Source organism: Anomaloglossus baeobatrachus, chromosome 3 (assembly GCF_048569485.1).
Source record: "Anomaloglossus baeobatrachus isolate aAnoBae1 chromosome 3, aAnoBae1.hap1, whole genome shotgun sequence".
NCBI classification, from domain to species: Eukaryota; Metazoa; Chordata; class Amphibia; order Anura; family Aromobatidae; genus Anomaloglossus; species Anomaloglossus baeobatrachus.
Window position 1 is genome coordinate 600,223,011 of NC_134355.1, and position 13,229 is coordinate 600,236,239.

The 13,229-nt window shown below is 43.6% G+C and overlaps 1 protein-coding gene across 1 annotated transcript in view; it reads right to left on the minus strand.

Annotated features, from left to right (window-relative positions):
• Positions 1-800: 800 nt before the first annotated feature.
• The window catches only part of HS6ST1 (heparan sulfate 6-O-sulfotransferase 1), a 164,675-nt gene continuing 152,246 nt past the window's right edge, over positions 801-13,229 (minus strand). Inside the window, exon 2 of the mRNA XM_075341048.1 lies at positions 801-5,271. Coding sequence (XP_075197163.1) covers positions 4,563-5,271 — 709 coding nt within the window. The 3' untranslated portion in view covers positions 801-4,562. The remainder of the gene's footprint in view (positions 5,272-13,229) is intronic.

The window sequence follows — 13,229 nt, forward strand, 5'->3', positions numbered from 1 at the left end:
CCTTGCCCTATGGACATCTGCATACTTTCCGTGGTATCACGCCCCTGTGGGCATGATGCCATGGAGTCACATGAGCGACGTCCCCGTCGCTCATTCTATCCTGCGCGCATTTATACTTACCATTGCGGCAGGCGCATGCGCACTGCGCATCTGAAACTGACAAAGAGAACCCTGAAGAGAAGCCTGCCGCAATGGTAGAGTATAAACATGCGCAGGATAGAATGAGCGACAGGGACGTTGCTCATGTGACTCCATGGTATCACGCCCTCAGGGGCGTGATACCACGGAAAGTATGCAGACGTCCATAGGGAAAGGCGCCGCCCATGAGGCCAGCGGCTCTCTAATTTACATAGGAAATATGAAAGTAATAAAAGGTTTATTACCTTCATATTACACAATTTTACAACACAGGGATGGGTAGGGAGGTGTAATTAGGGCACACATGCGTCTGCTGATAGGTCAGAACGCATATTCTAGGTGACCGATTCCCTTTAATGTTAAAATATGTATATTGTCCTTTAAGATAACCTCTTTCAGAATAGATGACGAGCAGTTAAAATCTAATTTCCAGTCATTAACATACAAGACAATCGTGACCTCTTTGAACACAGAATTCTGCATAAAACTTTATTAAAAGGAACAGGACGTGTGATTCAGTGTGGATGGATGTAGGATGTACGGTATGAAGCACTAGAAAACAGTGTCAGCAAGAGCAATATGGCAGATTCAAGAGGTACCAAAATACAACATTGAAAGGCATTTGGGGTATGTGGTGTAGTGAAAAATGAAAGACTACCATATTCAGACATGCTCATCAATAGAAATGATAATTTATTACAATGAGCGGCCCTCTCACATTACTTAGGAGTAAAACAGAAATAAATGCCATTGTCATTACAAAAAACCTGCTACGTTAGCACAAGATCATCTTAAATTTTGTGATTCGAGACGTTCACAGCCGAATATGCTACACACACAATTACAATTCTCATGAATGTTAAGTGCTTTACTTGCAGTTCCAACCTCTGCCACTAGGTGGGGCTGTGTCCTTTACCAGGACTAGTAGTGACGGCTTTAATTCAGCTTATTGAGTCTTCACATATTAAGAACAGTGATATGTTTAATAATGATCGGTTACATCTAGACCTTTTTTTGTCTTCAATACAATGTGACACATGGCAGTGGATGTAGATATTTTAGAGTCCCTTATACATTTTCTTGAGATGGTTTGGTGGCGTATCCACCACAGAGTCTACCCCAGGCTTCCAGTCGTCACAGGTAAAGGGTTGTCCAGGTTTGGGGTGCAAGTTCATAGGTCACTATGGTGACCAATTTATGAATCCTGCCAGCGGGCAGTGTGCCTACTGTGAAAATTCACCGGCGCAGGGAGATTATGTGACTGAAAGTAGATAATTTGCATATTTCGGGCCACATTCTGACTGTGTGTCAGACCTCACTAAATTCCCTTGTACTGGACGAGGCCCTACATGTCTAGTGGGCATGTAACTGCAAATCACATATTGGCAACCACGTGCTCGCCTGCTGCCAGGAAATCCTGACAGCGCACACTGTGTGTGATATGAGGGTTCACAAGTCTGCAGTCAGAGTGAGCGCCCCAAGCTTTGAGAACCCCTTTAAGAACATTAGTTACCATCAGAATTAAGGCTTCAGACTTGCCTGGAGATGATCTTATGAATATGGAAAGTGTTATGCTTAGACCTAAAGCCATATTAGATAGCTGTCAACTGAACAATCCCTCGACTCCACCATACACTTTGCTTGGCCGAGTGCTCCTGTGATCTCTACGACACAGCAGCTCTCCCGAAGAACAAAAAAAAAGGATCGCCATTAGAGAACAGTCAGGAGTCCCCCATTCACAGACTGCCAGCCGGTCTTAAGAAGTGATCTACATTTAGGCACAGAACAAGGATCCTTCTAGATCTGTCCAAATGGTCCCTTTAAAAAATATGCTATGACATAGTCAATCTATTTTAGTGGAAAGACTAATTTGTTTCCCCACCAAAAAAGCTGCAAAGATTTACAAATACATTCTCACCACCCTGGTCCAGCATCCTGCTCTACCACCTGGCACCCTGGTCCGGCATCCAGCTCTTCCGCCTGGCACCCTGGTCCGGCATCCAGCTCTTCCGCCTGGCACCCTGGTCCGGCATCCAGCTCTTCCGCCTGGCACCCTGGTCCGGCATCCAGCTCTTCCGCCTGGCACCCTGGTCCGGCATCCAGCTCTTCCGCCTGGCACCCTGGTCCGGCATCCAGCTCTTCTGCTCGGCGCCCTGGGCATCTCCTCTACTTATTAAGCCCTTGTGATATAACATGGCAGGGGCATGGTAAATGGCAGACATGCCTAGGTTGCCGGGCACGATTGCCAACGCAGACGTGAGTAGTACTCTGGCTGCCATGGAGTGCCAAGCTGGACACCGGACCAGTGTCATGTAAATATTCTCTTGTCTAAGCATTTTTTTCTAGTAGGACCTGGATGGATAAAACTATGATTTTCAAGATTTATGAATGCTGCCCAAATTACCTCTGTTGTTGTGCAACTAATCTTGGGAATATAGAGTCAGAAATAAGCTTCATATAAACATGTTGTCCCAATATCAAAAATACAATCATTTTTAGACATTTTTTTTATCCATATGTTCATTTTGCCCTAAAAACAATTACAATATTAGCAGATCCCCTTGTGCACATCCCCTGAAGATGTTCTTCAGCTACTTGTCAGAGGTCCTAGATCTTCCATCGTATTTAAAAATGGAATTTCCAGAGGTTTTGAATCCTGAATGTTCCATGCGGATTTAGTTCTTCCTACCAACAAGAGCTCCCACTCCATCGGGGAAACCATCGGGCAAAGTTATTGATCTGGAGAGGACTAGTTCAAGACTTGGCGCACAATCCAAAAATATATAAAAAACCCACAGCAGTCAACTATATGATTGAAAGAAACGCAATATAACTAGTATTTGAATCATTTAAACCACAGTTCATTCAGTACGTCGGCGTCCAGTGGGCGAAACTACTCAAATGACAGATGGCCTTGAAGATGTATAAAGACCTCTGTAGAAGCAACTACTGGACTCCTAAACCCAAAAAAAGCAGAAATGAGAAAGAAAGGGGTTGTCCAGTTTTGGGATGGAAGTCTGCAGTCACTCTATTCTGACTAGACGTGAATGGAGCAAAGCTGAGCGCATCTAGATGACATGTGACCGCATGTATGCACATCACATAGTTGCAGTAACACGACCACCCGCTCTGCACCAGCACCGGAGAATCCTGACCGCGTGCGATGCGCACTGTCTAGACCAGTGGTTCCCAAACTCATGACCTGTTGGGGGTCGTGAGGACTAGTTTTTGAGATTTCCTTAAAATAGCACAGGTGATGCCTTGATAATGACTCCATCATCTGTTCAATAGTAAAGAAATCCTGAACAAATGACTCGTTGGGGGCCATGAGGACTGGAGTTTGGGAAACACTGCTCTAGACTGTCATAACAAACCTGGACAAGCCCTTTAATAAAATGCAAGCGGTACTGAATACTTTCCCCCAAACCTAAACATAAATGTGTTGGGCACTTCCGACCCTGCAGCACGCAGATAACACTGCATTTTCAACTAATACAAAAAGGCCTTGTTCACACGCTGCTTTTTTCGGTGTTTCACATAAGCAGCGAACTGAATGAGATTTCTGAAATCTCATGCACATGCTTTTTTTTTTTCTTTGCAAAGTGTTTACATTTTTTCAGTATATTTCACCCATTCAAGTGAATGACAAAAAAAAATACAAGCAAAAAAACCCCAAACCTAAACACTCAAATTTTTTTATTAAAAAAACGACTTATTTTATGCAGCATTTTTTTGCCAACATTTGAGTTTTTGCAGCAGATTTTTTGCAGCAAAAAGCCGAATGTGTGAGGTTGGAGTACGGGGGAGATTGGGTAGACGTCCATCAAACTATTTTGCATAGATATAATTTGGGGTGTGGAGGAACATACAAGGTAGAAAAAAAAAATCTTTTCATGTTGGTTTCAAAAGTGGTAATGTGATGGAAATCAAACTATTAATTTTCTAGGATACAGTCACCCCTGAGGTACAACTGTACACGTGTCTTCAGAAAGTTTCCAAATAAGTCACATACAATGCAATTTACCTCACTGCTAATTGCTGTCTTTGGCCAACATGTGGGTTTCTTTAAGGGCTATAAAAGCAAGAATGTGTTTTAGACTATTAAACATACCACTGTTAGTTCATTAGTTGTCCTTGAGAATTTGAGAAGGGGAAAAAAATAAAATAAAATAAAAAACAGTTAACAATGCTTTAATGACTCCCTAGTGTGAATAAAACATAGCATTGTTGACGTTGTGCGGTCACATTCGCACTACATTAAGAGACGCACTCCTACGTAAGGATGAACAGTTACCAAAGCTTTCAGCTGTGCGCTACAAACATTAAATAAAAAGTGTTCTCATTTATAATGTTCGGTATTTTATACAATACAGAATAACAAATGTGAAACCAGTTTCTCCAGTAGTATAAAAGTCCATGCCCAGCTACCACTTCTCAATTATATGGCTCATGTAGTCTTCTGTAGGCCAGCGAACTTGGTCCTCTGCCTCATCCTTGGCAAAGGCCTCGTTGGATCGCTGGAGAAGTCTTTCTTCCCGGTTTTTCTTCCGTTGCTCCATTCGCTCTACCTGCCTCTTGAATTGATATCGCTGTTGGAAGAGGTCCTTTGCATAGTCGTACAGTTGCATGTCAAGATCGTTAAGCTCTTCGATCCTTTGGATAGTGCCATTGTCCAAGTCAACTCCACCTGCTCGAGTGTTGTTGTATTGCATGAAAGGCCTGATAAACTTCAAATTAAAAGTCCTCTCAAAGAGATATTGAGTTTTTCTCTGGAACTCCGTAAGGCCAAAAAAGGCCATATCCTTCAAGTTCTTTTTGGCGCTTTCCAGAAGAAGCTGAGCTCGCTTCTTTTCAGGAGTAAAGGACATATTATAGCAGCCTACAAGACTGAGGTCCGCCAACATTCTCACCTGCCGGTTGTTGGCCAAATTGTAGGGACAATCCATAAACTCCTGCAAAGTGCACCCTGACCAGTCTGTCCCTTCATAGCAGGATGGCAGCTCCTCTGGTGTTGGTGTCCTACCATCACACATGTGAAGTGAAGTCTTCCAGGTGGCTCCTCGCTGGACATGTCTCCACTCACTTAGGTACCTCGAGACGGGATCTCTCAACAAGGTTATATAGTAAAATTTCCTGGGGAAAAACAAAAAAAAAAAAAAAAACACATTTAGAACAATCAAAATACAGTACATCTACCTACACATTCTAAAATACAAATCATTCCTAGATTTCAGAGTGTGTGCATGGTCATTGCTCTGATCATATGGTCCAAGCACTGGTCTCTGGCCTTAATTGGGTAGTTCACTCAGGTCCAGTTTCACACATCCGGCATTTCGCCGGATCCGGCACACTCCAGTACAGTGTAAATACTGTACAATGGCATTGCAGCAAGCTCCGGTCACATGCCAACATGTGACTGGAGGTTGTCGCGATGCCATTGTACTGTATTACACTGTACTGGAGGGTGCCGGATCAGGCAAGCCGGCGAAATGCCGGATGTGTGAAACAGGCTTAAGGCCTGTAAGGTAGTTAGCTCATCAGAAGACCTGGCAGTAGGGTTAGATACATTGATCAGAGCAATCACCGTGAACATGAACCGTGTGAAACCCAGCCTAAAGCCAAGCAATTTCTTCCGTGCCTTCAGTAGCTCTCCTGCAGAAGGAGGAAACACTATAATTTGATTTCTGAAGAAGTCCGTCAACAGGACTTCAGACAGATGTTAGCCAAACCAGAACCAAGTTCATGTGCTTTGTAGCACATTAATAAGTCATTATGCCATATGAAAAGGTGCACAAGGATGCAGTCTCCAAAGAAAAATAAGCTTTTAACAACCTGAGACAGAAGCCCAAAGTAAAGGTCCCGTCACACACGATATTGCTAACAAGATCGTTGCTGCGTCACAGTTTCTGTGACGCAGTAACGATCTTGCCAGCGATCTCGTTATGTGTGACACCTACCAGTGATCAGGCCCCTGCTGTGAGATCGCTAGTCGTTGCCGAATGGTCTGGACCATTTTCTTCAAAGGTGATGTCCTGCTGGGCAGAACACATTGCTATGTTTGACACCTAACAACAACCTCCTATACAGGTCACTCATAGTTACTGCATCGTTGGTAAGGTCTGACTGTGTGACATCAGCGACCTCCCAGCAACTTAAGGCCCAGTCACACACAACGACTTACCAGCGATTCCAAAAACGATGCGACCTGATAGGGATCGCTGGTAAGTCACTGGGAGGTCGCTGGTGAGATGTCACACAGTCAGACCTTACCAACGATGCAGGAACTATACAGGTCGCAGTAGTGAAGAAAATGGCCTGGACCATTCTGTAACAACTAGAGATCTCACAGCAGGGGCAGTGGCCTGATCGCTGGTAGATGTCACACATAACGAGATCACTAACGGGATTGCTACTGCGTCACAGAAACCGTGACTCATCAGCGATCTCATTATGTGTAAAGGCCCCTTTACACACTGAAACTTTCTAGCGATCCCACCAGCGATCCCAACCTGGCCGGGATCGCTACAAAGTCTCTGGTGATCTGTCAAACAGGCAAACCTGGCCAACGACGCAACAGCGATCCGGACCTGCAGAGCGACCTAGCTGGTCATTGGGGAGTTGTAAAGCAGCTTTTTGAAAGGGAAGTCGCTAACGAAGTCGCTGTAAAGTCCCCTTTACACACAGACTTTGCTGCACAGCGGGAAACAAAGGACCAAAGAATGGTCCTGAACGATTTGTAGCGATCACAACTTCACAGCAGGGGCCAGGTCGCTGATGTGTTTCACACACTGCAATGTCACTGGGGAGGTCGCTATAATGTCACAAAACCGGTGACGTTACAGCGATGTCGTTTGCGATGTTGCAGTGTGTAAAGCCACCTTGAGGGTACCTTTACCAGTGATCCTTATCAGGTCTCATTGTTTTCGGGATCGCTGGTAAGTCGTTAAATGTGACGGGGGGGGGGGGGGGGGGGTCTTAAGGGTCTGGGACAGATAGCCTCCTTTCACCCAAACTTGCTCCTCATCAGTACACAGCACTGACTGATCCAGCTCGGTGGAAGAGGGGTGGGATGGATCACTTTTATAATGGGATAAAAGCAAGTACACTACCTTGCTAATGCCCCAATTTCACTTATGTGCTTCTCTATGCAGTATACTCTCTGTAAGAAGAGACGTTGTACTCTCCTGGGACGCTGTGTGAACACACGACACCCCATATGCTGCTCTGAGCCGATGTCTTTTCGTCTGGCACCATTCTTTTCAAACCTACAATTAAATCTTGGTTCATCTCCCAGTTTCTAAGGCTGGTGTGTAGCAGTGATTAAATGAGCCTTGATACTCTTCTGCCTTTGAAGTGGGAAGGTGAAGGACGTGCATTTTACACTGGATTTTGCAGAACTAACACAGTTATACAACAGTCTAAGTAGTGGAGTGTGGTTTATTGTGCATCCACTCAGCCTGATGAATGCGTGAAGGTGTGCAGAAGCCAGGCGGCTGAAACAGCTCATTTATCAGCATGCAGCAGAGGAAGTTAAAAGAGGAGGGGGGTTTACAGAGGAGACAGAGGAAATTAACAGGCGCATTCAATATCAGCCATTCCGGCTGCTACATACAGAACACTTATATGGATTTGTCCGCCAGAGGACTATATAACGAGGGACACGTTCTACCGGGAAACAAAAATTATATTATACTGCAGATTCTCAGGAAAACCAAACACAAACAATGCAGAGAGACTTGTAATACACTGTGTATTTATAAAGGAATAGCTACAATAATTCTGACCTTTAATTCAGATTTTTGTGACTTGCAAAAATGCATAAAAATAATAAAAATGGCCCACAGCAATACAATATAAACTCACAAAGGTGCAGAACTGTGAATTTCTCTTGTTTGGTGCCAGCGGACAAACTCGCACACGGTGAGACCACAATGTATATTCCAAAGGCGTGTGGTCCTCTCCAACATAATCAGAGGAAGTGTTTATCCTCCCTTGGGACACAGGACAGGTAGCAATCCTGCTCTAGAGGCATTACTGGAATGAGCTATTCTGGTTATTAAAAGGGTTGTCCAGTATAGATTTTCTGAAGACTGATCGATAAATAAAAAGTAGATACTGATGTTCTAGTCTGGTATTTGTCATACAGTCTCAAAAACATGTCTGACTGCAGTGGTCATCTAATGTAATATTAAATGACTGGCCAGAGAATGGTCACTGATCGGCTGCAGCCATCTGTATTCCACCGCTTCAGGACGGCAGGAGCAGGGCCAGTGCAGAAGGTACTGCCGCTACTAAAGAGGCTGCCCAGCAGGTACAAGCCCTTTAACGTAAACCCCCAATAAGGAACCACGCTAGGTGAAACAGATACACAGCACTAAAGGCCATGCATGATATAGGGATGGTCTCTGGTGTGTCAGGCACTGCCCTGGGCCAAATGTGGTATCAATTTTATCTGGCGTGCCCCTTTAAAAAAGGAACACTAAACACTGAAAATGCACAAAAAATAAAATATCCCAGCACTACTGTCCCTTAATTGCCTTGATCCAATTTTGACTCTTATTACAAGAAAAGAGAAATATATGAAATAACCTTCTGTGTCAAAAGCTCAGACATGTCCCAGTCCCTTCCCGTGTGTGGCTGTGAGACAACTCACTGCAGCAGGAGCCTTCCCTATAGTAGGAGAAAATATTACCAAGCCTCACCACCCTTGATTATCAGGATGTGGCATCATCAGGGTGCATTTAATCACTCATTTAACAAATCCGCATACCTAGAAAGGGTAACACTACTTTCAAGTAACTTTTCATAAGCGGTCCTGTGTGAGCATGTGGAATAGAACTTTCTGGCCATTGCATTATTTGTATCCTGCATTTTTCATCCCTTTCCAGGCTGGAGCTCCAAGTTTCACATTGACTGAGAAGGTAGACGACGACTAGACTAGCTGCCAAGCCTCCTATACACCGTACAACACAGAGGGATTCCTGCTCTTCATTGCATTGTTACCACACATCAGCATGAAGGACATTACACCGAGCAGTACACTGTGAATAAAGCTTTCAGAGGGAGGTAAATGACTTGTTAGAAAGCTCTGTGTAATCTTTGTATGTCTCTCTGGAGAAAGGGTAGAAGGCATGAGGAGCTGAATGAGAAAACAAGCAGAGTACAATATAAGATGTAACCCAACTCCTCACTGTGCCATCAACCCTGATCATGAGCAAGGAGGATTTAGGTTGCTTTGGTTTTTTTTTTTTTAAAGAGTAGATAAGTTAACGAAATGTCAAATAATTCTGCTTCTTTCTACACTTACAAGGTGTAGTACAAAGTTTCTTATAGTCACCTCTGTGCTGGTGTCACTTGTATATTAAAAAAAACAAAAAAAAACTTAAATTTGCTTATTAAAAATCTTCTCTCAAGAACAGAGGGATTTTTAGTTCTATGGTTTACAGCTTGCTGCTTAGGGCATCGGCCTCCACTGCAATTTAATCAGTGGTGGCCAGTTCCTCAAACAAGGACGACGCACTTGCGAGCTGTTTAATATAAAGCTTGTAAGCGCTGATGAAGCGAGCTCCTCCGCGGCTGAAGAGGGTAAGCTGCCTTTGATAGCTACATCAATTAGCAGACAGTTCAGGTCCGCATCACAAACATGCTGTTGGCCCAAATGATCTACCATAAGAAGCACAATGCCCCCCAGCAAGTAGGAAACCATTGAGGCTAGGGAGCGAGGCTTTAAAAAGGTAGCATCCTAGGACAACCTCTTTAAGTGGCCACCTCAGCAAATTGGCATATAACTGTGGAGGCCAGTGATTGGCTGCAGCAGTCCTGTGAATGATGGGCGGGATCAGCAGGGCCCACTGGATTAGAGGGGATTCCAGGGGTACACTACATACTCTACTGCAACTTTTGAAAATTACTATTAACAGACCAATGGGGTTTGGACAATTACAACTCAAATTCTTAAGAAACCAGCAGTAATACTATGAGAGAATTCCTGATAGAAGGATATGGTCTACTTAATTACTAACAGTATTTTTTCTACCGCTGTGTTGGGCAATTGGTAGAAGATCTAACATATCCACAATAACTCTCCAGGGAATGAGACAACGACCCAATAGTCAGACATTTAACCAGTACCAGAATGGGGACACGTCACTCATCTGGTTTGTAAGTTACAGCTCAGATCAGGAGTTCCAAGTTTCATCCTCACCATCAGCCTTCATCCTCCAACCACAAGTCTGTGCTTGGGCTGCGATCAGTTTCCTCCAGTTACCACTCATCAGCTCCTTGAGATCAGCTTAGCGGGCATTCATTATTGATTCCAGTGGCTTTGCCTGCTCGTTTAGGAGGCAGATAGAGCTGAATGTCATCTGCTTTGGTTCACAGTGATCTTTTTTTTCATATTTCACCAGCAGAAGCCTGCACAGCCCACAGCCTATTTATCACTGTACAAGTTTGGCTGCTTTCACACTACGTTTTTTTTAACATGCGTCATGAACATTTTTTTGCTGCAAAAGCGGATCATGTTTTTGCAAAGAAAAACGCATGTGTTATTTTGCAGGATTCTGTCACTTTAAAGCTTATGGGCGGGCATTGGAGTCATGTGATCGGGAGTGAGGGGAACTGAATGTGAAAGACTGGGAGTCGACATTTAACAGCTGTGGAGGCTCGTAACCAAGGTAAACATCGGGTAACTTGCTTGGATACCCAATATTTACATTGGTTACTAGCGTCTGCAGCTGCTAGGAGCCGGCTGCCTGCTCCTTGCACACGTAACAAAGGTAAACATCGGGTAACTAAGATCGCGGTTACCCGATGTTTACCTTGGTTACGAGCGTCCTCTGCTCTAAGACGAGGGAGAGTGGAGGGAGAAGGAGGGGGAGGGAGGTAGGGAGAGAGGGGGAGGGAGGGAGGTGGAAAGAGACTGATCACCCGAGGCTGGTATCTGTGCAGGCGCAGTAGAGCAAGCAAGATCCTGTCCATCAGCATGCCAGCGTTCACATGCGTTTGCGTGCTGTTTAGTCAGGATCCAGCAATTTGCAGTATTTGGACGCAGCTCAAAAACGCTACAAGTAGCATTTTTGAAAAAAAGTTAAAAAAACTGCAAGTCTCTGGATCCTCACTATAACGCACGCAAACGCAGGTGAACGCATGTAGACGCGAGTCCATTGCAAATGTAATGAAATGAAAACGCATTTGCACTGGATCAGCTTTTGCGTTAAAAAAACGTTCATGGTGGATGTTAAAAAAATGTAGTGTGAAAGCAGCCTTTCTTATGTCAAACTAGTTCTAATTCAGATTTTCTGGTAACAGATTTACCAAGAAACATCTGGGGCCCCAAAATAGTACAGCGCTGGCGCCTCTCATTCAGTCCCATTGACGCAGCATAAAGCAGCAGGGAGCCTGCGGGACCACCACTACAAACTCCTGTAATAAGGAGAACTCAGGAGCACCACACACAGATTGGTGGGGATCCCATTCACCCTAAATGTATCCCCTATCCTGGACACCCTCCTTTATGTCATGTTATACATATTCCACATCAGTTATCAAGTTGTATAGAATTGGGGGATTTAACTAAAGCCACAGCACTAAGCTAAAGCCCCCCCATGCACAATGGACTAATGTCGGCCAAACTCATAGATAACGACTGTTCGTGTTGGATTTCATAGCGGATTCTCTTATTGTCTCTGATATAAGCAGTCACTACATGTCTGGCAGTAGCTCTCAGAATATAGGAGCGCTCACTCAGCCAAGTTGGCCGACTAAATGACTGTCGGACGATCAATGTATATGGGGCTTAAAAATTGATATGGTCTGTCAATTCCTCGGTTTCCGTTCCATTTGCACGCACCGACCAGGGCACTAAACAAACCTTTATTGACGCAGGGCCGTTTTGTAGCCCTTTGCACAGCCAGATTGCAGTAAGCACTGTGCCATGGGCTGCCGCAGTTCTCAACAGATCCTGTTTACACCAGATCCACTTTGGACAACAATCTTTTTGCTTGCACAAAAGATCAATTCACCTAATTAACGAGTGTTCTTACTGAATTATTATCGTGAAGGACACTGCACTCTTTAGGAGAGTTACAGAAAGATCAAACTAGCTCTCTTGAGCAGATAATCCCATGGAAAAAGCGCTCAGATGAAAAAAAAAAAAATAAATGAGAGAGCGATAGATATACACACACACTAATTATATATATATATATATATATATATATATATATATATATATATATATATATATATATATATATATATATATATATATATATATATATCCACACATATATACATACATACACATAGAGAGATATATATATATATACACACACATAGAGATATATATCTCTGTGTATATATATACATACATACATACATATATATATATCTCTATCTATCTATCTATCTATCTATCTATCTATCTATCTATCTATCTATCTATCTATCTATCTATCTATCTATCTATCTAGTGCCTACAAGTAGTATTCAACCCCCTGCAGATTTAGCAGGTTTACACATTCGGAATTAACTTGGCATTGTGACATTTGGACTGTAGATCAGCCTGGAAGTGTGAAATGCACTGCAGCAAAAAAGAATGTTATTTCTTTTTTTTATTTTTTATTTTATGTTTTTTTTAAATTGTGAAACGTTTATTCAGAGGGTCATTTATTACTCAACCCCTCAATCCACCAGAATTCTGTTTGGTTCCCCTAAAGTATTAAGAAGTATTTCAGGCACAAAGAACAATGAGCTTCACATGTTTGGATTCATTATCTCTTCTTCCAGCCTTTTCTGACTAATTAAGACCCTCCCCAAACTTGTGAACAGCACTCATACTTGGTCAACATGGGAAAGACAAAGGAGCATTCCAAGGCCATCAGAGACAAGATCGTGGAGGGTCACAAGGCTGGCAAGGGGTACAAAACCCTTTCCAAGGAGTTGGGCCTACCTGTCTCCACTGTTGGGAGCATCATCCGGAAGTGGAAGGCTTATATAACTATTGTTAGCCTTCCACGGCCTGGACAGCCTTTGAAAGTTTCCACCAGTGCCGAGGCCAGGCTTGTCCGAAGAGTCAAGGCTAACCAGAGGAC